General features: G+C 46.0%; 1 protein-coding gene across 2 annotated transcripts in view; it reads right to left on the bottom strand.

Annotated features, from left to right (window-relative positions):
* Positions 1–27,885, bottom strand: part of LOC141054871 (uncharacterized) — a 71,252-nt gene that overhangs the window by 30,884 nt on the left and 12,483 nt on the right. For both annotated transcript variants that reach the window (XM_073551758.1, XM_073551759.1), the window contains exon 3: positions 11,243–11,341. In XM_073551758.1, the coding sequence (XP_073407859.1) occupies positions 11,243–11,341 (99 nt within the window). The remainder of the gene's footprint in view (positions 1–11,242; positions 11,342–27,885) is intronic.

The raw sequence follows: 27,885 nt of genomic DNA, 5'->3' as shown, positions 1-27,885 counted from the left end.
TGCATACCATGATTGGGGGGTGAGGGTACCATGCATACCAGGATAGGAATGAGGGGTGCCATGCATACCAGGATAGGAATGAGGGGTGCCATGCATACCAGGAAGGTGGCAGCACATACCAGGATGGGAGACCATATACCAATTAAAATGCTCACCACCCGGGCGTAGAACGGGTTCATAGCTAGTATTATATAGTGAGGGATCAGCCCAGGAGGTCGCATCGCCTCTCCTCCACAATCCTTCCAGAAGCTTCCAGCCATGGACTCCGGATTCTCTCTAATGTAGTCATTATGTTTCGCTTTTTGTATATTCCCTTTTGCAGTCTAATAATATTGTTTATCCTATTTTTCAAATCGCTAATCAATGGAGGGAAGGGGTTAATCGATTTGGATGCAATATGTTTCCTGGCCTGGAATAAAATGTGTGAAATTCCTACAGGTACTGGATCCAGTTCCATCCTCTAGGATTCCCAAGAGACATTACAACACTTTTGTAGACTTTCATTATGATAGACAGGCCTCCTCTCCAGTGTCCTCCCAGGTCCCATGTAATAATCCCGCATCGTACATGGTGGACGCTCAGCGTCAGTCCTACACCCTATAAGACTCTGGGCACCCGGCGTTTCCTCTGCATTAATAGAATTTGAGAAAATCTCTGCGCCTCATTTAGAGATAATTGAGGTATCGGCTCTAATGCCAGACTCCACCGATCTTCTGAAATCTGCCCTATATCTTCCTCCCATTTTTCTCTAGCTAATGAAGGGAAATTTTAAAAAAAAATATTTAGAAGAAGTCAGTATATATGAGAAATACAGCCCTTGATATTTCCTTTTTCCAATACCAGATTAATAAAGGAATTATTACCTATCAGCAAAAGGTCAATTTTATTTGTGCATAAAATGAATTCCTAAGCTGCAAATACTGCGGGAATTAATTGATCAAGTTATTGTAATATATCATCAGCTAATATCTGTTGACCGGTCAGTATTGCTTTACCCTCCAGTTTATAGAGCGCGACATATTGGGCGTATATCCCCACTCCCTTATAGAGTGACGCTGGTGTCGGGCACAGCGACTTCTCATCCGCCAGCTGTGTAGGGTTAGGTGTCGCTGAGGGCGTCTGCGCACAATGCTGGAGTTGTGCGGCCACATGATCTATTACCGCCTCTGGCTCCGCAGCGCACCACACTCCTTGTCCCTTTGTAAGAGCTCACATTTTATTCTTGCAGCTTTTTTTCAGACAGTGATACTATCAATGTTCTGACATAAGAACTAGGGATCCACATGGGGCATTGTGCAGAACATACAGAAGTTTCCTCTCCCCGCGGCTGGTCGTGGTCGCCGGCACCAGGCTTCTATTTTCCTTGTAAACCTTTCCGGCGGACGGTGCAGTGAGATTACGGATATATGATCCTGAGGGATTTGTGGAATATTGATACCACGGTATTTCCATTCCTCCACTATCTGTATCTATATACGCTGTAGTATAACCGAGCTAGGGGATGATCAATCGTCCTCGCCGTGTGCCCAACGCAATCACATCTGATAAAAAGACCATTGCTTCTTATTTTAGCATGATATGATAACAATGTAGGACCCCCCAGTCATTGAAGAACCTTCCACCGGTGACAGAGAGGATCGCGCTACGTCCCGATGTTACATTCGATTTGTGAATGTTTAAGTAAAGTCTTCTTAGACTTCTTGCTCCGGTTTGGCAGAAAGCCTGACTGATCCTGGGGAATGACCTCGGTAACAATGTGAAATAATCGAGTTGCTAAGGCCTTCACGATAATCTTGGTGTCCACTGATAGGAGAGAGATGGGGCGACATGACTCCGGTCACAAGGATCTTTTCCTGGTAATAAAATGACTACTACAATCGCTTCACACATAGATTTTGGCATTTGACCAGATTTTAGGGCCTCGTTAAAAGTTTCCAGTAACTTGGGAATCAAAATATCCTCATACTTTTTGAAACCTTCACAGGTCAGTCCATCAGAAGCCGGAGCCATTGATTGGCGAGGGATTGAAGGCTTCCTCACATTCAGCTATGGTCAATGGGGCCTCGAAATAGGAAACACTCTCCATCTTGGGCAATTGTATTCCATCCAAACCCCGCTCCAGCTCTTCCCCATCACCATGAAACCTTGAATCATATAAACTGTTGTAATATGAATGAAAGGCTTTAGGAATGTTTTCATCTCCCTGATTATAGCTCCATTTTCTGTAACTAATTGGATGACACATGACGGAGCCTCCTGTGATTTATCTACTGTAGACACAAGGTCTCCACACGTCCCCTGCTCAGAAGATCTCGGCTTTATAAGAAACGCTTGTTTCCTGCTCTAGATATAAGATGATCATTCATCTCTGAGCTGCTTCTAGTTCTTGCCGAGCGCTCACCGATGGGCGCAGAACACATTGTCCTTCAGCTTGCTGCACATTATTATGGAGAGTCTCCTTGGCTTTATACCTAAAAAGATCTCTTCTAAATCTTCCTCTGACATCCGCTTTCCTGGTGTCCTACAATAATAGTTTTGACGCTGATCCTTCATTTATTTCCCTGAATTCTGTTAATTCTTCCATAATAGACTTAGCTCCTAACATAAGCCAATCAGAATTCACTCGCCCCGGGCGTCTCATTACCCACGCTATTTCACCTGCACTCGGAGAAGGGTCCCTGAGGTCAATCCGTGACAAAGAATGGTGTGACATTGAGGAGCATGAATGCGGCCCAGTGTCTCCAAATATCAAGATACCCAATCTCATTCTAGATGTCACTGTAGGGCCAGCCGAGGCCGGTACATCACCGTGTGGAGTCTGCCCCAAAGCGGAGGAATAGAATTGGTATACCCCCTATTAACAGAACTGGGGTTGTAGGGAATATGGAGGGGGCATAAATAGAGGGGGCATATATGGAGGGGGCATATATGGAGGGGGCATTGTTATGATTGGGAGACCGAGGAGGAAAAACAAGACAACAAGAAAAGTCTCAGAAAACCAGAGAAGTTGGAATCTATGCAGATTGCAGATCCCTGATCTTAACCGCACAACTAGAAGCAGTCGTGGAGCGTTCCTACGTTGGTCCTAGACGCCTCGTCACAACCGGAGAACTACATAAGCCTAAGGAAGGAAAAGAGGAAAACTAACTGCCCCAGAGCAGACCCCAAAGGAAAGACAGCCCTCCACATGTATTGACGGTGAAGCAAGATGAAAATACAAACAAAGGAAGGAAAATAGGCTGAGCAAACGATGGGGCCCGGCTAACTAAAAAGGACAGGAAAGGAAAGACACTGTCTGCAATCTGCCAAAAACAACCTACAAAAATATTGTCCAACACTTCTGGTAGCAAAATTAACCCTGAAGTCACTAGACTTCTAAACCTATATCAGCACTCTGAAATATTCTGAGACAGAGCAAAAAAGAGGCCAATCTAATAAGGGACAAAAAGCAGATTGGCAAATACTGATTAATAGGAGTGGAATTTCAGCCTAGCCCCAGCAGGGGCAGGCTGATTACACAACAAACTGAATTGACCAACAAGCGCAAGTGTGAACATTAGCAAAAAACAAACTTAACTTGAGAAGACTGGAAGAGAGCTGAAGTCTAGGACCTGAGAAGCTGACTGAATCACCAGCACCCGGATAGGGCGTCGGCTGTCTTATATCCAGTCTGATACTCCAGAGATCCAATCGTTATCTTCCTCATCAGGTGGCAGATCACTACCACTTAAACCAACCGCACTACCTCCTGTCACCACCAGAGAACGGAAGGGGAACTCTCAATTGGTGGAGCAGAAAATGAGTTCATGACAGTACCGCCCCCTTGAGGAGGGGTCACCGAACCCTCATCCATGCCACCAGGCCGATCAGAATGGGCCCGGTGAAAAGCACGAACCAATTTATTGGCATGAATATCAGAGGCAGAGACCCAAGAATTATCCTCATGACCATAACCCTTCCATTTGACCAAATACTGGAGTCTCTGTCTAACCAAACGAGAATCCAATATTTTCTCTACCTCATATTCCACACTGCCTTTAACCAATACAGGATCAGGAGGTGCCGCCACAGGAACTACTGGCTCAACAAACGTTTTCAACAGTGACTTGTGAAATACGTTATGGATTTTGAACGTAACTGGAAGAGCCAATCGAAAAGAAACAGGATTAAGAATCTCCAAAATCTTATAAGGTCCAATAAATCTTGGCTTAAATTTTGGAGATGTAACATTCATAGGAATATTCTTAGACGACAGCCAAACCATATCACCCACTTTAAACCGGGGACCAATTGTCCTACACCGGTTTGAAAAACGCTGGGCCTTTTCCTGAGAGAGTGACAACTTATCCACCACTTGGTCCCATATCTGCTGCATTCTCACAACCACAGTGTCCACACCTGGGCAGGACGAAGATTCCACTTGCCCTGAAGAGAATCGAGGATGAAACCCAAAATTACAGAAAAAGGGTGACATCAGAGTGGCAGAACTAGCTCTATTGTTCAGCGCAAATTCGGCCAAGGGCAAAAATGAGACCAATCATCTTGATCAGCAGATATAAAACATCTTAAATAAGACTCCAGGGTCTGGTTTGTTCTCTCAGTCTGCCCGTTGGTCTGGGGATGAAATGCGGAGGAGAAGGATAACTGAATTCCCAGATTGGAACAAAAGGCTTTCCAAAATCTGGAAACAAACTGGACCCCTCTATCGGACACAATGTTCTCAGGAATTCCGTGTAACCGAACCACCTGTTGTAAAAACAAGGGCACCAACTCAGCGGAAGATGGCAACTTTGGGAGTGGTACAAGATGGACCATCTTCGAAAATCTATCACAAATCACCCAGATAAAAGCCATTCTCTGAGAGACAGGAAGATCAGAAATAAAATCAATTGAGATATGGGGCCATGGCCTCTTGGGCACCGGCAGGGGCATCAGCAACCCACTAGAACAAGAACAGGGTTTAGACCGAGAACAAGTCCCACAGGACTGTACAAAATTCCTAACATCACGAGATAAGGCAGGCCACCAAAACGACCGACTCACCAAATCTCTGGTACCAAAAATACCCGGATGACCAGCCAATGCGGAGCAATGGACTTCAGACATCACTCTCTTTCTCCACTGGTCAGGAACATACAATCTTCCCATAGGGCAACGCTCAGGTTTATCCTCCTGAAATTCCTCCAGGGCGCGTCTCAAATCGGACGAAATGGCAGAAAGAACTACCCCCTCACCTAGGATGGTAGTAGGCTCGGTCACACTAAGAGAATCAGCAAAGAAACTCCTAGAAAGGGCGTCTGCCTTAACATTCTTAGTGCCCGGAAGAAAAGAGACCACAAAATTAAAACGCGTGAAAAACAAGGCCCATCTAGCCTGTCTAGGATCCAAGCGTTTGGCCGACTCCAGATAAATCAAATTCTTGTGATCGGTGAGGACCACAAATTGATGTCTAGCTCCCTCCAACCAATGTCTCCACTCCTCAAATGCCCATTTCATGGCCAACAATTCCCGATTCCCCACGTCATAGTTGTGTTCAGATGGGGAGAACTTTCGAGAAAAGAAGGCACAGGGATTCATCTTAGAAGTCACAGGGTCTTTTTGGGACAACACAGCTCCTGCACCAATCTCAGAAGCGTCCACCTCCACTTGAAATGGAAGTGAGACATCAGGTTGCCGTAAAACTGGAGCTGAAGTAAATCTCTGCTTAAGCTCCTGAAATGCTGAGATAGCCTCAGGAGACCAATTCAGCACATCAGCGCCGTTCTTGGTCAGATCAGTCAGTGGTTTGACAATACTAAAAAAATTACCTATAAATTTACGATAGAAATTAGAAAAACCCAAAAACTTCTGGAGAGCCTTCAAAGAAGTAGGCTGAACCCAATCATAAATGGCCTGTACCGTGGCCGGGTCCATTTCAATAGTCGATGGAGACAAGATAAATCCCAAAAATGAAATCCTCTGTACACCAAAGAGGCACTTCGATCCCTTAACAAACAGGGAATTCTCCCTCAAAATCCGGAACACAGTCCGGACGTGTTCCACATTGGAATCCCAATCACTAGAAAAGATCAAAATATCATCCAGATAGATGATCAAAAACTTATCCACAAAGTCTCGGAAAATATCATTCATAAAGGACTGGAAGACAGAAGGGGCATTAGAGAGCCCAAAAGGCATCACCAGGTACTCAAAATGTCCCTCCAGAGTATTAAACGTAGTCTTCCATTCATCCCCATGCTTGATGCGAATAAGATTATACGCCCCCCTGAGGTCAAGGTTAGTAAACCAGCAGGCACTCTTAACTCTGGAGAATAAATCAGACATCAGAGGTAACGGGTACTGATATTTAACCGTCATCTTGTTAAGGGAACGATAATCAATACACAGTCTTAATGAACCATCTTTCTTGGCCACAAAAAAAAAAACAGCGCCTAACGGTGACGAGGATGGTCTAATATGACCCTTCTCCAACGACTCCTTAATATAGGATCGCATAGCATCATGTTCGGGTACAGATAAGTTGAAAAGCCGACCCTTGGGAAATTTACACCCAGGCATCAACTCAATTGCACAGTCATAACTCCTATGAGGAGGCAAAAACGCAGACTTACTCTCACTAAGTACATCAGAAAAATCGGCTAGATAATCAGGAACATCATGAGACTGAGGAGAGGTGGAGAAAATAGGAGCGTCCCTAAGAACACACTGACAACCCCAACTCACCACAGACACAGATTTCCAATCCAAAACTGGGTTATGAGTTTGCAACCAAGGAAACCCCAGAACATTAGTATCATGCAAATTATGCAGCACCAAAAATGTACAATTTTCTTGGTGGTCTGGGGCAACTCGCATTATCACCTGGGTCCAAAACTGAGGTTTATTCTCAGCCAAAGGAGTGGCATCAATACCCCTCAAAGGAATAGGCATCTGCAGAGGCGTCATGGACAAACCACAACGTTTAGCAAAGTCCAAATCCATCAGATTCAGAGCTGCTCCTGAATCCACAAAAGCCTTAGTGGAAAATGTGGACAAGGAGCAGATCAGAGTAATTGCCAAAAGGAACTTAGGTTGTACACTGCCCACAGCAAATGTGTGTGCAAAACGTTTCTCTCATTTAGGGCAGACAGAAATAGTATGAGAGGCGTCTCCACAGAAAAAACACAGCTTATTACGCCTTCTAAACTCCTGACATTGCGCACTAAACAAAAAACCCCATCACATTGCATAGGTTCAGACATTTGTTCAAAAGGTGGCAGCACCTCCCGTGTAGTTTTACGTTCATGTAAGCGCCGATCAACTTGAATGGCTAATGCCATAGAGCCATCTAGACCAGAGGGAACAGTAAATCCCACCATAGTATCTTTTACGGTCTCTGACAAACCTTTCCGAAAGAGAGCTGCCAATGCACCATCATTCCATGTAGTAAGGACCGCCCACTTTTGGAATTTTTGACAGTATAACTCTGCAGGATCCTGACCCTGGTTTAATGCCAACAGGGTTCTCTCAGCTTGATCAACGGCATTAGGTTCATCATACAACAACCCCAAGGCCTGAAAAAATGCATCCACATTAGTCAGAATAGGATTTTCAGGTGTCAGAGAAAAAGCCTAATCTTGGGGATCGCCGCGCAGCAAGGAGATGACAATTTTAACCTGCTGCACAGAGCTCCTCGATGAGTTAGGCTTCAAAGCAAGAAATAATTTACAATTATTCTTAAAATTCAGAAATTTAGACCGATCCCCAGAAAACACATCAGGAGTAGGAATTTTGGGTTCAGCAGCATGTGACTGAATAAGGTAGGTGGGAATTCCCTGTACTTCAGCAGCAAGCTGCTCCACACGATCAGACAGTTGCTTAATCTCCATTAGGAAAAAAAAAATCCTCCTACGGCCCCAGAAAAAAAAAAAAGGATAAAATACACAAAAAAAAAAAAAAAACCTCTGACCCTTTTTTTTTTTTTTTCTCTCTAACAATTCTTTCCTGCTTTTGAGTACCCTAGAATCTGCGGTATGGCTGGTGATTCTGTTATGAATGGGAAACAGAGGAGGAAAAAAAGACAACAAGCTAAGCCACAGAAAAACAGAGAAGTTGGTAACTATGCAGATGGCAGATCCCTGATCTTAACCGCACAACTAGAAGCAGTCGTAGAGCGTTCCTAGGTTGGTCCTAGACGCCTCGTCACAACCGGAGAACTACATAAGCCTAAAGAAGGAAAAGAGGAAAACTAACTGCCCCAGAGCAGACCCCAAAGGAAAGGCAGCCCCCACATGTATTGACGGTGAAACAAGATGAAAATACAAACAAAGGCAGGAAAATAGGCTGAGCAAACGATAGGGCCCCCGGCTAACTAAAAAGGACAGGAAAGGAAAGACACTGTCTGAAATCTGCCAAAAACAACCTACAAAAATATTGTCCAACACTTCTGATAGCAAAATTAACCCTGAAGTCACTAGACTTCTAAACCTATATCAGCACTCTGAAATATTCTGAGACAGAGCAAAAAAGAGGCCAATCTAATAAGGGACAAAAAGCAGATTGGCAAATACTGATTAATAGGAGTGGAAGTTCAGCACAGCCCCAGCAGGGGCAGGCTGATTACACAAAAAACTGAATTGACCAACAAGCGCAAGTGTGAACATTAGCAAAAAACAAACTTAACAAGACTGGAAGAGAGCCGAAGTCCAGGACCTGAGAAGCTGACTGAATCACCAGCACCCGGATAGGGCGTCGGCTGTCTTATATCCAGTCTGATACTCCAGAGATCCAATCGTTATCTTCCTCATCAGGTGGCAGATCATTACCACTTAAACCAACCTCACTACCTCCTGTCACCACCAGAGGGAGAACGGAAGGGGAACTCTCAACTGGTGGAGCAGAAAATGAGTTCATGACAGGGCATATATAGAGGGGGCATACATGGAGGGGGTATAAATGGAGGGGGCATATATAGAGGGGGCATATATAGAGGGGGCATATATAGAGGGGGCATATGTGGAGGGGGCATATATGGAGGGGGCATATATGGAGGGGGCATATATGGAAGGGGCATATATGGAGGGGGCATATACAGAGGGGGCATATACAGAGGGGGCATATACAGAGGGGGCATATATGAAGGGGGTATCTATAGAGGGGGTATATATAGAGGGGTATATATGGAGGGGACATATATGGAGGGGACATATATGGAGGGGACATATATGGAGGGGACATATATGGAGGGGGTATATATGGAGGGGACATATATGGAGGGGGTATATTTACAGCCACTAAAATTAATGTAACCATCTATATGGCACAGCAGAGCGATGTACCGACCCTTTACATCCATAACAGATTTTAAATATTTAAATGGGATTAATCTATGTATGAATACACTCACCCTTCTCTCATGGGAAGAGAATATGGAGTGGAGGGAACGACCTCCCCAGCTCTTACTTAGTTGCGTTTCTAATAGACAGATGAGCCCTGGATGCCGCCATGTATATATTGGCACCTCTTAGCGCTCCCGTGCCCCTCACATTCCAGATATTTACAAGCTTAGCCATATGGAAAGAGAAGATAATGACCACTGCACCACCTGGAGCATTTTCTCCATCCTCCCTTCTTTTTCCCCCTTATTAACATATAACACAGAACTTAACACAAAACCATAACCAACCAAACACAGAGGAGAGATTCAGGGGCCATACAAGTCCAAAGCCTGACATAGAAGGACAAAAAAACAAACACCCCAGAAACAATTGAAAAAGATGTGAAGAGTCCTCCAGAAGAGCGCCCTCCCGCAGAGCGCCCTCCCGCAGAGCGCCCTCCCGCAGAGCGCCCTCCCGCAGAGCGCCCTCCAGCAGAGCGCCCTCCAGCAGAGCGCCCTCCCGCAGAGCGCCCTCCCGCAGAGCCCCCTCCAGCAGAGCCCCCTCCAGCAGAGCCCCCTCCAGCAGAGCCCCCTCCAGCAGAGCGCCCTCCCGCAGAGCCCCCTCCCGCAGAGCCCCCTCCCGCAGAGCGCCCTCCAGAAGAGCGCCCTCCCGCAGAGCGCCCTCCAGAAGAGCGCCCTCCCGCAGAGCGCCCTCCAGCAGAGCGCCCTCCCGCAGAGCGCCCTCCAGCAGAGCGCCCTCCAGCAGAGCGCCCTCCAGCAGAGCGCCCTCCAGCAGAGCGCCCTCCAGCAGCGTCTTGGGGCTTCCCGCTATCCACGTTATATGGTATCAGGATACAGAAATCACTGATCCGCATGTGTTGACTCTCAGGGGTTAGCAGAGTTCTCCGCTGTCTGTTTTGCCTCATTATTGTCCAGCCGATGTGATGGGGAATCAGGAATTACCTCTTTCCAGACACTAGGACCCTCACTCGTGCAGGACACATCGAGTATAGAAGCTGCAGGTCTCATCCTTTTCTTGACATGTGGAGATTTTGCTCTGCCTTTCTGCAGAGAAATCAGGAAAAATGGCCGTCGTAGTGTTTCCAATAAACAGATGAGGACGGTCCCGTGCTTCACGCTGGATGGAGTCTCTATAATGCTATAGCTTCAGAACACAAGGTCCTGGTGGGCCGGCGGTGGATTTCTGGATGGCATCCTGTGAGCTCGCTCGATTGCAGGAGATTGTGCCTCTTTCCCACACACTTCCATGAGCCAGGATTCCATGAAATCAGCTGAGTTTTTGCCCTCGAACCTTCCTGCGACTCCTATAAGGCGGAAATGATTTCTTCGGAGTCTATTTTCCAGGTCGTCCGTTTTACTGAACATTCCGATCTCGTTTAGACATTTTCCTATCACGCTGCATCGGACGCAGCAGGTCCTCAGTATTACTCACTCTCCCTTCTGGTTCTTTAGTTCTTTCCAGCGCCCTCTGAATGTGTCTCCTGACAGACGACGTCTCTTCCTTCATAAGGTGGCATCACTGCTCAGGGTTGTATTAGACACATAGTGACCGCCAGCAGCACATCCGTCATTGTGGGCTCCTGCCGGTCACAGACGCTGTGAGTGCTGAAGATGTCTGCTGCTGCTGGGTCTAAGGGGGCTTCATCAGCGATGTTTCAGGAGATAACCGCTCTCCATGCTCCTCTCCTCCCCCGACTGACCTGCAGAAGAGCCATCCACAGGTGCCTCTGCCACCAAAGTGCCTCAGAGGTGTTACAGCATCCACCATCTCCTCTCTGCTGTGTCATCAGCCTGGGCCATGGTGGACCGCCAGGCTTCCTTACCAGCAGCTCAGGCCCCTGCTCGTCCCCTCCGCTTTTTACTCACCAGTCTGTAACTCCATCCCGGCCGTTATCCTCTTCCGAAAATCGTGACTCCGACCCAATCACTGTGGAACGCTGCTCCTCCAAGAAAGCCACAGGGGAACTGTGCGAATAAAGGAAGGGTTAATTTCACTAGATAAAGACACAGAAAAAACATCCATAGGCCCGGAGGACCCCGCGGTATTATATCTACTCCACAAGGTCCCCCCATACAGCGATATACAACCCCTCCCACATACAGTAAAATACGACCCCGTCCCCCATACAGCGATATACGACCCCTCCCCCATACAGTAAAATACGACCCCTCCCCCATACAGCGATATACGACCCCGCCACCATACAGCGATATACGACCCCTCCCCCATACAGCGATATACGACCCCTCCCCTATACAACGATATACGACCCCTCCCCCATACAGTAAAATACGCCCCTCCCCCATACAGCGATATACGACCCCTCCCCCATACAGCGATATACGACCCCTCCCCCATACAGCGATATACGACCCCGCCCCCATACAGCGATATACGACCCCTCCCCCATACAGTAAAATACGACCCCTCCCCCATACAGCGATATACGACCCCTCCCCCATACAGCGATATACGACCCCGACCCCATACAGCGATATACGACCCCGACCCCATACAGTAAAATACGACCCCTCCCCCATACAGCGATATACGACCCCTCCCCCATACAGCGATATACGACCCAGGGGAAGAGTCTTGAGGAGATCATTTGCATATTCCCAGTGCCTTCTGGAATAAGTGAAGAGTCTCCGCGAGCTCAACGATCACTGGGTTTTGGCCGTTGCAGCTGAAAAGAGGAAATCGGAAAACCAGGGGAAGAGTCTTGAGGAGATCATTTGCATATTCCCAGTGCCTTCTGGGATAAGTGAAGAGTCTCCGCGAGCTCAACGATCACTGGGTTTTGGCCGTTGCAGCTGAAAAGAGGAAATCGGAAAACCAGGGGAAGAGTCTTGAGGAGATCATTTGCATATTCCCAGTGCCTTCTGGGATAAGTGAAGAGTCTCCGCGAGCTCAACGATCACTGGGTTTTGGCCGTTGCAGCTGAAAAGAGGAAATCGGAAAACCAGGGGAAGAGTCTTGAGGAGATCATTTGCATATTCCCAGTGCCTTCTGGGATAAGTGAAGAGTCTCCGCGAGCTCAACGATCACTGGGTTTTGGCCGTTGCAGCTGAAAAGAGGAAATCGGAAAACCAGGGGAAGAGTCTTGAGGAGATCATTTGCATATTCCCAGTGCCTTCTGGGATAAGTGAAGAGTCTCCGCGAGCTCAACGATCACTGGGTTTTGGCCGTTGCAGCTGAAAAGAGGAAATCGGAAAAACCGCGCGCCGATAATTTTGGCTCATCTTTCATCGTTTTTAAGAAATCTCAAGATGGAAGAGGCCAGGAGCCATTTGGTGAGCTGCATTTCTTGCTACATGTTCACAGATTTACCAGTGGAAAAGCCAAACTTCACATGCCACAAATGCAAGCTTGTGACCCTGTTGGAGGAAAAGTTGCAAAATCTCGAAGAGAGGTTAGCTACGTTGAAGATCATTAAGGAAGGTGAAGAGTTCTTGGACAGAGCAGAATTATCTCTTCATGATACAGAAAGAGAAGAAATTCGAAGTGCACCTGAAGAAACAGAGGAATGGAGACATGTGACCCGGAGAAGCAGGAGGATCAGGAGGCAGTCAGCACCCATACTGCTCAGAAACCAGTACCAGGCTCTCACGCAGGAGAACGATGAAGAAATACATCAGGATAAGACTTTGCCAACAAACAGCAACCTTGTACGCCTTCAGAGTCCTCCTGGATGGAGAAAGAAAAATGTTGTGAAGAAGAAACAGAGAGTGGTGGTCATGGGGGATTCCCTGTTGAGAGGAACAGAGGCCGCTATCTGCAGACCGGATATAACTACAAGAGAAATGTGCTGTCTTCCAGGTGCAAAAATTAAAGATGTGTCTGACAGGATATCAGGACTCTTCAGACCTACAGATGACTACCCATTCCTGCTACTACATGTGGGGACAAATGACACTGCAAGAAACGACCTGGAAACCATCTGCAGAGACTTTGAAGACTTAGGCAAGAAAGTGAAAGAACTGGGAGCGCAGGTGGTCTTCTCTTCCATCCTCCCAGTGGATGGCCATGGAACAAGGAGGTGGAATAAGATTCTGCAGGTGAACAACTGGCTACGTCGATGGTGCCGTCAGCAACGATTTGGATTTCTGGATCACGGAGTGAACTACTTATACGATGGACTACTTGCTAGAGATAGGGTGCACCTTACGAAGACTGGAAAGCATGTATTTGGAAGTCGCCTTGCTACACTTGTAAGGAGAGCTTTAAACTAGAACAACATGGGAAGGGAAGCAAAAGACCAGAAAAAGCCATACACCTGACAAATGCTATTGAGAACTCTGCTATTAGAAGTGGAAAGGAAGAACAAAGACGAAAGAATCTAATTAATAAAAATATTGGAGAAAGAGAAACCAATCACAAACTAAAATGTTTCTATACTAATGCACAAAGCATGGGCAACAAACAAGGAGAATTGGAACTACTAACACAGGAACAGAAATATGATGTCATTGGAATCACTGAAACTTGGTGGGACAATACACATGATTGGAATACAAGACTAGAAGGATACAACTTATTTGCAAGAAACAGACTTGATAAACGAGGAGGGGGTGTCGCATTGTATGTTAGAAATGCGTATATCTGCACAGAGATTGAAGCTTCAGAGACTGGGAGTTCTGTGGAAACTGTTTGGGTAAGAATACAAGGACAGAACAATGGAAAGGACACCATTGTAGGCATTTACTACAGGCCGCCTGTGCAAGCTGAAGATATGGATGAACTCTTTATGCATCAAATGGCCAAGTTCTCCAAAAAATATGACATAGTTGTCATGGGAGATTTCAACCATCCAGACATTTGTTGGGAATCTCTCTCAGGCAAAACTAACAGGTCAAGGAAATTCTTATCCTCTCTTGCTGACAACTTTATCTTCCAAAAGGTAAAGGAGAAAACAAGGGGAACTGCTACCTTGGATCTAATCCTTATAAACAGGGAGGAAATGGTTGAGGAGGTAAAAGTGGCTGGGACCCTAGGAGGTAGCGACCATGCTATTTTAGAATTTTGGATAACTAGAGGCGGAAGACCTGTGAAGACTCAGACGTCAAGGTTAGATTTCAGAAAGGCAGATTTTAAGGGATTCAGAAAGAGAATTGGAGGGATCCAATGGCTGGATATCCTTAAAGACAAAAATGTCCAGGAAGGATGGGAAATCTTGAAAAATGAAATTCTCAAAGCACAGTTGTTAACAATTCCGAAAAGAGGGAAGAATAGGAAGCATTTAATGAAACCAGGATGGATGAACACAGAACTTAAGCACATGCTAAAAAGGAAGAAAAAAATGTTTATAAAATGGAAAGAGGGAGGCATATCTAAAGAAGAATATAATGCTGTCTGCAGAACCTGCAGGGCACAAATCAGATTAGCTAAAGCTGAAAATGAATTGAGGCTTGCAAGAGATGTCAAAAGCAATAATAAAGGATTTTGGGGATATGTCAAAAGTAAAAGAAAAGTCAAAGATGCTATAGGATTTTTACAGGATGAAAATGATGAAATGGTAAGACAGGATGTTGAGAAGGCTGAACTTTTAAATTCCTATTTTCTGTTTTCTCTCAGAAAGGAAATGTAACATCAACTGTTATTCACTGTCCTATTAAGGGAATAGAAGAATCCAGGATATCTATAAACAGAAAGATAGTGAGGAAACACTTAGCTAACCTAAATGAATTCAAGTCTCCAGGTCCAGATAAATTACACCCCAGAGTACTGAAGGAGATAGCAGAAGAAATTTTTGAACCCCTCTCCATAATCTTTGAAAATTCTTGGAGAACAGGAGAAGTGCCAGAAGACTGGAGAAGAGCAAATGTTGTTCCTATCTTCAAAAAGGGGAAGAAGGTGGACCCAGGCAACTATAGGCCGGTGAGTCTGACTTCTATACCAGGAAAGATCTTTGAACAAATTATTAAACAACATGTATGTCAATACCTGGATAAGAATGAAGTGATTAAACAGAGTCAGCATGGGTTTGTAACTAATAAGCCATGTCAGACTAATTTAATTTCCTTCTATGACGGTATTACTGATTGGGTGGATCAAGGAAATGCTGTAGATATAGTATATCTTGACTTCAGCAAAGCATTTGACAAAGTCTCTCATACAATCCTTATTGAAAAAATGACTAAGTATGGAATGGACAAGGCAACTGTTAGGTGGATTCATAACTGGCTTAGTGATCGGACCCAAAGAGTGGTCGTAAATGGCTGCACATCCAGTTGGAAGAATGTCTCAAGTGGGGTACCACAGGGCTCTGTCCTGGGCCCTGTATTGTTCAACATCTTTATCAACGATTTAGATGAAGGAATTGAGGGTAAACTGATTAAATTTGCTGATGACACAAAGCTAGGAGGGATAGCTAATACTAGAGAAGAGAGAGAGAGGATTCATAAAGATTTAAATAAACTGGAGAAGTGGGCAGCAACTAACAGAATGGTTTTTAACAGGGAGAAATGCAAAGTACTACATCTGGGCAATAAAAATGAAAAAAGCATATATAGAATGGGAGGAATAGGGCTAAGTGACAGCACATGTGAAAAAGACTTGGGTATACTAATAGATCACAGACTGAATATGAGTCAACAGTGTGATGCAGCAGCAAAAAAGGCAAATGCAATTCTAGGATGTATTAACAGAAGCATACAGTCTAGATCACGTGAAGTAATTATTTCCCTCTACTCCTCTTTGGTCAGACCTCATCTGGAATATTGTGTCCAATTTTGGGCACCACATTTTAAAAAAGACATCAACAAACTGGAGCAAGTTCAGAAAAGAGCGACCAGAATGGTGACCGGTCTGCAAACCCTGTCTTATGAGGAAAGGTTGCAGGATTTGGGAATGTTTAGTTTGCAAAAGAGAAGACTGAGAGGAGACTTAATAGCTGTCTACAAATATCTAAAGGGCTGTCACATTGTAGAAGGATCAACTTTATTCTCATTTGCACAAGGAAAGACTAGAAGCAATGGGATGAAGCTGAATGGGAGGAGACACAGATTAGATATTAGAAAAAACTTTTTGACAGTTAGAGTGATCAATGAGTGGAACAGGCTGCCACGAGAAGTGGTGAGTTCCCCTTCAATGGAAGTCTTCAAACAGAGGCTGGACAGACATCTAACTGGGATGATTTAGCGAATCCTGCTTTGAGCAGGGGGTTGGACCAGATGGCCCAGGAGGTCCCTTCCAACTCTACCATTCTATGATTCTATGATTCTATGACCCCTCCCCCATACAGCGATATACGACCCCTCCCCCATACAGCGATATACGACCCCTCCCCCATACAGCGATATACGACCCCTCCCCATACAGCGATATACGACCCCTCCCCCATACAGTGATATACGACCCCTCCCACATACAGTAAAATACGACCCCTCCCCCATACAGTGATATACGACCCCTCCCCCATACAGTGATATACGACCCCTCCCCCATACAGTGATATACGACCCCTCCCCCATACAGTGATATACGACCCCTCCCCCATACAGTGATATACGACCCCTCCCCCATACAGTGATATACGACCCCTCCCCCATACAGTGATATACGACCCCGTCCCCCCATACAGTGATATACGACCCCTCCCCCATACAGTGATATACGACCCCGTCCCCCATACAGCGATATACGACCCCTCCCCCATACAGTAAAATACGACCCCTCCCCCATACAGCGATATACGACCCCGCCCCCATACAGCGATATACGACCCCGCCCCCATACAGCGATATACGACCCCTCCCCCATACAGGGATATACGACCCCTCCCCCATACAGCGATATACGACCCCGCCCCCATACAGTAAAATACGACCCCTCCCCCATACAGCGATATACGACCCCTCCCCCATACAGCGATATACGACCCCTCCCCCATACAGCGATATACGACCCCGCCCCCATACAGTAAAATACGACCCCTCCCCCATACAGTGATATACGACCCCTCCCCCATACAGCGATATACGACCCCTCCCCCATACAGTGATATACGACCCCTCCCCCATACAGTAAAATACGACCCCTCCCCCATACAGTAAAATACGACCCCTCCCCCATACAGTAAAATACGACCCCTCCCCCATACAGTAAAATACGACCCCTCCCCCATACAGTAAAATACGACCCCTCCCCCATACAGTGATATACGACCCCGCTCCCCCATAGTGATATACGACCCCGCCCCCCCATACAGTGATATGCAACCCCTCCCCATACAGTAAAATACGACCCCGTCCCCCCATACAGTGATATACGACCCCTCCCCCATACAGTAAAATACGACCCGTCCCCCCACACAGTGATATACAACCCCTCCCCCATACAGTGATATACGACCCCTCCCCCAAACAGTAAACTACGACCCCGTACCCCCATACAGTAAAATACGACCCCCTTCCCCACAGTGATATACGACCCCTCCCCCATACAGTGATATACGACCCCTCCCCCATATAGTAAAATACGACCCCGTCCCCCCAGTGATATATGACCCATCCCCCATACAGTGATATACGACCCCTCCCCCATACAGTAAAATATGACCCCTCCCCATACAGTGATATACGACCCAGCCCCCCATACAGTGAAATACGACCCCTCCCCATACAGTGATATACGACCCCGCCCCCCATACAGTGATATACGACCCCTCCCCCCATACAGTAAAATACGACCCCTCCCCCATACACTAAAATACGACCCCGTCCCCCCCATACTGTGATATACGACCCGTCCCCCATAGAGTGATATACGTACCGTCCCCCCATACAGTGATATACGACCCCTCCCCCAGTGATATACGACCCCTTCCCCAAACAGTAAACTATGACCCCGTACCCCCATACAGTAAAATACGATTCCCTCCCCCATACAGTGATATACGACCCCTCCCCCATACAGTGATATACGACCCCGTCCCCCCATACAGTGATATACGACCCCTCCCCCATACAGTGATATACGACCCCGTCCCCCATACAGTGATATATGACCCCTCCCCCATACAGTAAAATACAACCCCGTCCCCCCATACAGTAAAATACGACCCCTCCCCCATACAGTAAAATACAACCCCCGTCCCCCCATACAGTGACATATGACTCCTCCCCCATACAGTAAAATACAACCCCGTCCCCCATACAGTGATATACGACCCCTCCCCCATACAGTAAAATACAACCCCGTCCCCCATACAGTGATATACGACCCCTCCACCATACAGTAAAATACGACCCCCTCCCCCCATACAGTGATATATGACCCCACCCCCACACAGTAAAATACGACCCCGTCCCCCCATACAGTGATATACGACCCCTCCCTATACAGTAAAATACGACCCCGTCCCCCTATACAGTGATATACGACCCCTCCCCATACAGTAAAATTCGACACCTCCCCCACAGTAAAATTTGACCCCTCCCCCATACAGTGATATACGACCCCTCCCCCATATAGTAAAATACGACCCTGCCCCCCCACAGTGATATACGACCACTCCCCCACACAGTAAAATACGACCCTGTCCCCCACACAGTGATATACGACCCCTCCCCCATACAATATAAAAACAAATAGTCCGAGTGAATGGGGCACTTCAACCATATGGTTACAACTAGTCCCTCATAATTAAATGAAGGGCAAAGAAGAGATCCCACTATGAATTTCAATTAAAAGATATATTTTTATTGAAAAAAATCCTAAGAACAATGTGAACTAGCAGCAAGCTAGCCATGATAGAGGACACCAAACAAATGAATTATAGTAGTAGTACTGTGTGGTATAGCACATAGGGCTACTACATATCAATTATCCTTAGTTGTAAACAGTGAAGGGCTCTAATAGAGAATAATCCCCTAGGACGCCCCCGGAAGAAGCTGGCGGCGAAACGCGCGTCGGGGTGTGGGGACACCTTATGATCCTGTGCCACAGGTAGATATCAATTTTGGCTCCTTTTTGCACTTTATTTTTCTATTTCGGCTCATTCATGGACTGTATCATGGCCCTCAGTAATGGAGCTTAGTCATTGCTTACCTAATGTTATGGCTAATTGTGATCTTTAGGGCTTTGTCAGCATTTGAATGGTGTATCTATTTATGCAGCGGGGGTTTTATTATGTTGATTAAGCTATTGTGCTAGGGGATTATTCTCTACTAGAGCCCTTCACTGTTTACAACTAAGGATAATTGATATGTAGTAGCCCTATGTGCTTACCTGTATTGATTTGCATTATACCACATTGCATGACCTTAAGGGTCTGTCACACTAAGCGATATCGCTATAACTTGTGACGTTGCAGTGATACTGCTAGCGACATCGCTGTGTGTGATACTTACCTCCGACTGCTCCCCCGCTGGCTATCGCTGATCGCGCGAGAACATCCTGGACCGTTTCTCGTCGTCAGCTTCCTGCTGTGGAGACGAGCAACGAGTGGAGCCGGGCGGGAGGACGCAGGATCGCCTCGTCTGACGGGTAAGTAGCGACCCCCGACCCCTGCGATGTCGCTGGTGAGATCTGCCTGTGTGGCAGCTCACTAGCGACCACTTAGCGATGCACCAGCGATCCTGACCGCGTCATATCGCTGGTCGGGATCGCTGGTGCATCGCTAAATGTGACAGTACCTTTATAGCCTACTATAATTCATTTGTTTGGTGTCCTCTGTCATGGCTAACTTGCTGCTTGTTCACATTGTTCTTAGGATTTTTTTCAATAATAATATATCTTTTAATTGAAATTCATAGTGGGATCTCTTCTTTGCCCTTCATTTAGTTATGTGGGACTAGTTGTATCCCTCCTCCATACAGTAAAATATGACCTGTCCCCCCACACAGTGATATACAACCCCTCCCCCATACAGTAAACTACGACCCCCTCCCCCCACACAGTGATATACGACCCCTCCTCCATACAGTAAAATATGACCCGTCCCCCCACACAGTGATATACGACCCCTCCTCCATACAGTAAAATACGACCCGTCCCCCCACACAGTGATATACAACCCCTCCCCCATACAGTAAAATATGACCCGTCCCCCCACACAGTGATATACAACCCCTCCCCCATACAGTAAAATTTGACCCCGTCCCCCCACACAGTGATATACCACCCCTCCCCCATACCGTAAAATTCGACCCTGGCCCCCCATACAGTGATATACGACCCCTCCCCATACAGTAAAATACGACCCCCTCCCCCATACAGTGATATATGACCCCTCCCCATACAGTAAAATACGACCCCCTCCCCCCATACAGTGATATACGATCCCTCCCCCATACAGTAAAATATGACCCCTCCCCCATACAGAAAAATACAACCCCCTCCCCCATACAGTGATATACGATCCCTCCCCCATACAGTAAAATACGACCCCCTCCCCCATACAGAAAAATACAACCCCCTCCCCCCATACAGTGATATATGACCCCTGCCCCATACAGTAAAATACGACCCCCTCCCCCATACAGTGATATATGACCCCTCCCCATACAGTAAAATACGACCCCCTCCCCCCATACAGTGATATACGGACCCCGTCCCCCACATGCAGTGATATAAGGACCCCGTCCCCCACATACAGTGATATAATGACCCCGTCCCCCACATGCAGTGATATAAGGACCCCGTCCCCCACATGCAGTGATATAAGGACCCCGTCCCCCACATGCAGTGATATAAGGACCCCTCCCCCATACAGTAAAATGCGACCCCTCCCCCATACAGAAAAATACAACCCCCTCCCCCATACAGTGATATATGACCCCTGCCCCATACAGTAAAATACGACCCCCTCCCCCATACAGTGATATACAACCCCTCCCCCATACAGTAAAATACGACCCCCTCCCCCATACAGTGATATACGACCCCTCCCCCATACAGTAAAATACGACCCCCTCCCCCATACAGTAAAATACGACCCCCTCCCCCATAGAGTGAAATACGACCCCTCCCCATACAGTAAAATACAACCCCCTCCCTATACAGTGATATAAGACCACTCCCCCATACAGTAAAATTCGACCCCGTCCTCCCACACAGTGATATACCACCCCTCCCCCATACAGTAAAATTCGACCCTGGCCCCCCATACAGTGATATACGACCCCTCCCCCATACAGTAAAATACGACCCCCTCCCCCATACAGTAAAATACGACCCCCTCCCCCCATACAGTAAAATACGACCCCTCCCCATACAGTAAAAGACGACCCCCTCCCCCCATACAGTGATATACGACCCCTCCCCCATACAGTAAAATACGACCCCTCCCCCATACAGTAAAATACGACCCCCTCCCCCATAGAGTGATATACGACCCCTCCCCATACAGTAAAATACAACTCCCTCCCTATACAGTGATATAAGACCACTCCCCCATACAGTAAAATTCGACTCCGTCCTCCCACACAGTGATATACCACCCCTCCCCCATACAGTAAAATTCGACCCTGGCCCCCCATACAGTGATATACGACCCCTCCCCCATACAGTAAAATACGACCCCCTCCCCCATACAGTGATATACGACCCCTCCCCCATACAGTAAAATACGACCCCTCCCCCATACAGTAAAATACGACCCCCTTCCCCCATACAGAAAAATACAACCCCCTCCCTCCATACAGTGATATATGACCCCTGCCCCATACAGTAAAATACGACCCCTCCCCCATACAGTGATATAAGGACCCCGTCCCCCACATGCAGTGATATACGGACCCCGTCCCCCACATGCAGTGATATACGGACCCCGTCCCCCACATACAGTGATATACGGACCCCGTCCCCCACATACAGTGATATACGGACCCCATCCCCCACATCAGGGCTGTGGAGTCGGTAAGCCAAACCTGCGACTCCGACTCAATTTCCCTTACACCGACTCCGACTCCCACATATATTGCTTATATTTAGGTGAAAAATGTATTGTAGTACAATGTGAACATCAGACATTTAATCATTTCTATGATCCAATAATCAAGATATTTAGATAGAACATAATATCTATTTATTGGAATACAACTTTAGAACACAAAAAACTGTAATAAATTGTAAATATGTAATACACTGTATACATGTATACAGTACAGACTAAAGTTTGGACACACCTTCTCATTCAAAGAGTTTTCTTTATTTTCATGACTATGAAAATTGTAGATTCACTCTGAAGGCATCAAAACTATGAATTACCACATGTGGAATTATATAATTAAAGTGTGAAACAACTGAAAATACTGTGTCTTATATTCTAGGTTCTTCAGAGTAGCCACCTTTTGCTTTGATTACTGCTTTGCACACTCTTGGCATTCTCTTGATGAGCTTCAAGAGGTAGTCACCGGAAATGGTCTTCCAACAGTCTTGAAGGAGTTCCCAGAGATGCTTAGCACTTGTTGGCCCTTTTGCCTTCACTCTGCGGTCCAGCTCACCCCAAACCATCTCGATAGGGTTCAGGTCTGGTGACTGTGGAGGCCAGGTCATCTGGCGTAGCACCCCATCCCTCTCCTTCTTGGTCAGATAGCCCTTACACAGCCTGGAGGTGTGTTTGAGGTCATTGTCCTGTTGAAAAATAAATGATGGTCCAACTAAATACAAACCGGATGGAATAGCATGCCGCTGCAAGATGCTGTGGTAGCCATGCTGGTTCAGTATGCCTTCAATTTTGAATAAATCCCCAACAGTGTCACCAGCAAATCACCCCCACACCATCACACCTCCTCCTCCATGCTTCACGGTGGGAGCCAGGCATGTAGAGTCCATCCGTTCACCTTTTCTGCGTCGCACAAAGACAAGGTGGTTGGAACCAAAGATCTCAAATTTGGACTCATCAGACCAAAGCACAGATTTCCACTGGTCTAATGTCCATTCCTTGTGTTCTTTAGCCCAAACAAGTCTCTTCTGCTTGTTGCCTGTCCTTAGCAGTGGTTTCTTAGCAGCTATTTTACCATGAAGGCCTGCTGCACAAAGTCTCCTCTTAACAGTTGTTGTAGAGATGCGTCTGCTGCTAGAACTCTGTGTGGCATTGACCTGGTCTCTATTCTGAGCTGCTGTTAACCTGCGATTTCTGAGGCTGGTGACTCGAATGAACTTATCCTCCGCAGCAGAGGTGACTCTTGGTCTTCCTTTCCTTGCGCGGTCCTCATGTGAGCCAGTTTCTTTGTAGCGCTTGATGGTTTTTGCCCATGCACTTGGGGACACTTTCAAAGTTTTCCCAATTTTTCGGACTGACTGACCTTCATTTCTTAAAGTAATGATGGCCACTCGTTTTTCTTTACTCAGCTGCATTATTCTTGCCATAATACAAATTCTAACAGTCTATTCAGTAGGACTATCACCTGTGTATCCACCAGACTTCTGCACAACACAACTGATGGTCCCAACCCCATTTATAAGGCAAAAAATCCCACCATTTCCGGTGACTACCTCTTGAAGCTCATCAAGAGAATGCCAAGAGTGTGCAAAGCAGAAATCAAAGCAAAAGGTGGCTACTTTGAAGAACCTAGAATATAAGACATACAGTATTTTCAGTTGTTTCACACTTTTTTGTTAATTATATAATTCCACATGTGGTAATTCATAGTTTTGATGCCTTCAGAGTGAATCTACAATTTTCATAGTCATGAAAATAAAGAAAACGCTTTGATTGAGGAGGTGTGTCCAAATTTTTGGTCTGTACTGTGTGTGTGTGTATATATATATATATATATATATATATATATATATATATATATATATATATATACACATATACACACACACTATGACTTATCGCGGCTAAGATAAATCCTAGATCCTCAGGCTACATTCACACTATGGGCGTAGCCAGGATCAAACCTGGGGGGGGGCAGAATCTCATACTGTTCCACAGAATTTCATACTGCACACCTCAGCTGCTGCAGAACCTCATACTGCACACTCCTACACTTGAAAAATTGAAAATAAAGCCTGCACCTTAAGAAAATGTGGTGGTGAATGCAGTCTATTTATTCCAACTATCAGTTGATGTTACTGAAGACGAGCAATGCCTGTCCTGGGCGTCCTTTTGGGCAGCTATGAGGTGTCCCTGACTGGTGCTAAATAAAAGGAGTGTTAGTCTGTGTGCTACCCGGCTTTCATTCTTTTTGGTACAGATATGATATGGATAGACAGATATGGATAAATGGATATATAGATAGAGCAGATTTCTAATCTGCTTTTGCTATTGAAAACATTATCTATGAGCTCAAAAACCTTTCAGGTGATGCGGTTTTTTAAAAAGCTGATCTGCTTTTGCAATTGAAAAACGTATCCTCAAAAAACGCAGCAAAAACGCTGTGTGTGAATGTAGCCTTAGATCAAGAATAGAACAGCCATTTATAGGACATTTCATAACTTTCCCAAATTCCTATGAAAAAATATTCTGCACTGAACTACTGTACCCAATTTATTATATATTTTAGGAGTCGGAGTCGGTCCATTTTATACCAACTCCACCAAAATGAGCACCGACTCCGACTCCACAGCCCTGCCCCACATACAGTGATATAAGGACCCCGTCCTCCACATGTAGTGATATAAGGACCCTGTCCCCCACATACAGTGATATACGGACCCCGCCCCCACATACAGTGATATACGGACCCCGCCCCCACATACAGTGATATAAGGACCCCGTCCTCCACATACAGTGATATAAGGACCCCGTCCCCACATACGGTGATATAAGGACCCCGTCCCCCACATGCGGTGATATAAGGACCCCGTCCTCCACATGCAGTGATATAAGGACCCCGTCCTCCACATGCAGTGATATAAGGACCCCGTCCCCCACATACAGTGATATAAGAACCCCGTCCTCCACATGCAGTGATATAAGGACCCCGTCCTCCACATGCAGTGATATAAGGACCCCGTCCTCCACATGCAGTGATATAAGGACCCCGTCCCCCACATACAGTGATATAAGGACCCCGTCCTCCACATGCAGTGATATAAGGACCCCGTCCTCCACATGCAGTGATATAAGGACCCCGTCCTCCACATGCAGTGATATAAGGACCCCGTCCCCCACATACAGTGATATAAGGACCCCGTCCCCCACATAGTGATATAAGGACCCCGTCCCCCACATACAGTGATATAAGGACCCTGTCCCCCACATACAGTGATATAAGAACCCCGTCCCCCACATACAGTGATATAAGGACCCTGTCCCCCACATACAGTGATATAAGGACCCCGTCCTCCACATGCAGTGATATAAGGACCCCGTCCTCCACATGCAGTGATATAAGGACCCCGTCCGCCACATGCAGTGATATAAGAACCCCGTCCCCCACATGCAGGGCTGTGGAGTCGGAGTCGTGGAGTCGGTGCTCATTTTGGTGGAGTTGGAGTCGGTATAAAATGGACCGACTCCGACTCCTAAAATATATAATAAATTGGGTACAGTAATTCAGTGCAGGATGTCCTGAATATTTTTTCATAGGAATTTGGGAAAGTTATGAAATGTCCTGTAAATGGCTGTTCTATTCCTGATCTAAGGCTACATTCACACACAGCGTTTTTGCTGCGTTTTTTGAGGATACGTTTTTCAGCTGCAAAAGCAGATCATCTTTTTAAAAAACCGCATCACCTGAAAGGTTTTTGAGCTCATAGATAATGTTTTCAATAGCAAAAGCAGATTAGAAATCTGCTCTATCCATTTATCCATATCTGTCTATCCATATCTTATCTGTACCAAAAAGAATGAAAGCCGGGTAGCACACAGACTGACACTTCCGCCAGGCAAAGGAGGAGGAAAGAGCGTCTCAAACATCATTAACAAGATATTTTGTGTAACAATGACAGCAGATATGTCTAACAGACGGCTCCTCCAGCTTGTTGTGAAGGACGGTGTACCATTATCACTATTGGCACGACCAGCTTTTACAGCTCTTAATGGAGAAATGGCCGCAAACTTGGTGTTTCTCTGGAAAGAGAAAGTATTAGAAAATTAGTGATTGAAGAAGCCCTTAACCAAAAGGAAGATCTTAAAAAGACTCTCAAAAGACGCTTCATGTTTCTTACACTGGACGCCTGCACACGTCACAGAGTGAACTATTTTGCCATCAATGTTCGATGTTTGTGACAACAAAGAAATTGTTACCAACACGCTGGCAGTAAAAGATACTAGACCTCATCACAGCAGCCAGTTTCTCCAGGCCTTAATGGAAAAAGTGCTGCAAGATTAGGAACTCAAAGAGAACAGGTTCTTGCTATTGTAGCGGACAATGCTTCACACATAAGTACAATTACACTGATGAATGAGAGTAATGAACAACAGCCAGAGGAACATTCAGGATTCAGTATGAGATGGAAGGCCACAGTGCTGTTCATGTAACTGAGGAACAAACAGATATTACTACAGAAGAACAGCAACAATATACTGTAGAAATAGATGATCTTGTTGAAGCTGCTTCACACCTCTTTCCTATTCATCACATGCGTGTTGTGCACACGCTGCAGCTGGCAATAAGAGATAGTCTGCAAGAGGGACATGCTGGAAATCTGATTGGAAAAGTGAGGAAATTAGTTATTGTCGCCAGAACCCGTAAAATTGATTCCATCTTGAAGAGACGTGCTGGAAAAGGGCAATTGTGGATCACCTAAAACAGTTTCTTATAGATATGGCGAACCCTCAGGTAACCCTAAATGAAGGTCAATGGACACAGGTGGCTGAATTGAAGGAATTGCTCAATCACCCATTTACTGTGACTAAAAAATTACAAGCTGAGGATTTAACTCCTGGCATTTTCATGAGGGAGCGGAAGAACTTGCTATTTTGCTGTTTAATCGCAGATGGCATTTCTGTTTCAATAAAACGGAGACAGACACAGCTATTGGAAAATAAATTTTTTCTGGCAGCTGTTTATGTGGACCCAAGTCATCGTATACTGCTTGATGATCAACAGCTTACTAAAGGAAAAGAAGCTCTGACTGAGGTAGCAGTTAGGAAGAGTGGCCTACAGGAGGACTGCCAGGAGCAAGAGGACCTGGGTCCTGACAGCGGTACTGCTGCCATATCTTCATCCTCATCAGATGAGGAGTTTGACTTTGACAAGTATTTGGATGACATGGAGCAGGCAAAGCGTTGCCGCAAGGAAAAAGATTTCACTCCGTCTCCTATAGCAGCAGATTGACCATATTTTTTTTTTGAACAATAAATTTTTTTTATTGAAAGCTTACATTTTACAAATAAGGTGATAGCAAATCTCAATACAGAGCTGTATTTGCAATATGCATAAGAGAGCATGTAAACGGTTGACAAACAGACAGACAAACTAACAACAGGGTAGGAGGTAAAGGAGGGGAGGGGGGAAGCCCGAGGAGGGGGGTATGTTGTGTCCAATTATCATTAATGATTCAATCAGAATCAGGGGGATCTGGGTTGGTTAGATGAAATACCGGTGTGGCAAAGGGGGTGTGGTTGGCGTACTCCGCCCAGGGAAGCCACATTTTCTCAAACTTA

This window comes from Dendrobates tinctorius, unplaced genomic scaffold (genome assembly GCF_039654945.1).
Source record: "Dendrobates tinctorius isolate UK_male_01 unplaced genomic scaffold, ASM3965494v1 ptg000179l, whole genome shotgun sequence".
In the NCBI taxonomy this organism is placed as follows: domain Eukaryota; kingdom Metazoa; phylum Chordata; class Amphibia; order Anura; family Dendrobatidae; genus Dendrobates; species Dendrobates tinctorius.
The sequence above is the reverse complement of the archived record's forward strand: the minus strand, read 5'-3'. Positions and strand labels throughout refer to the sequence as shown.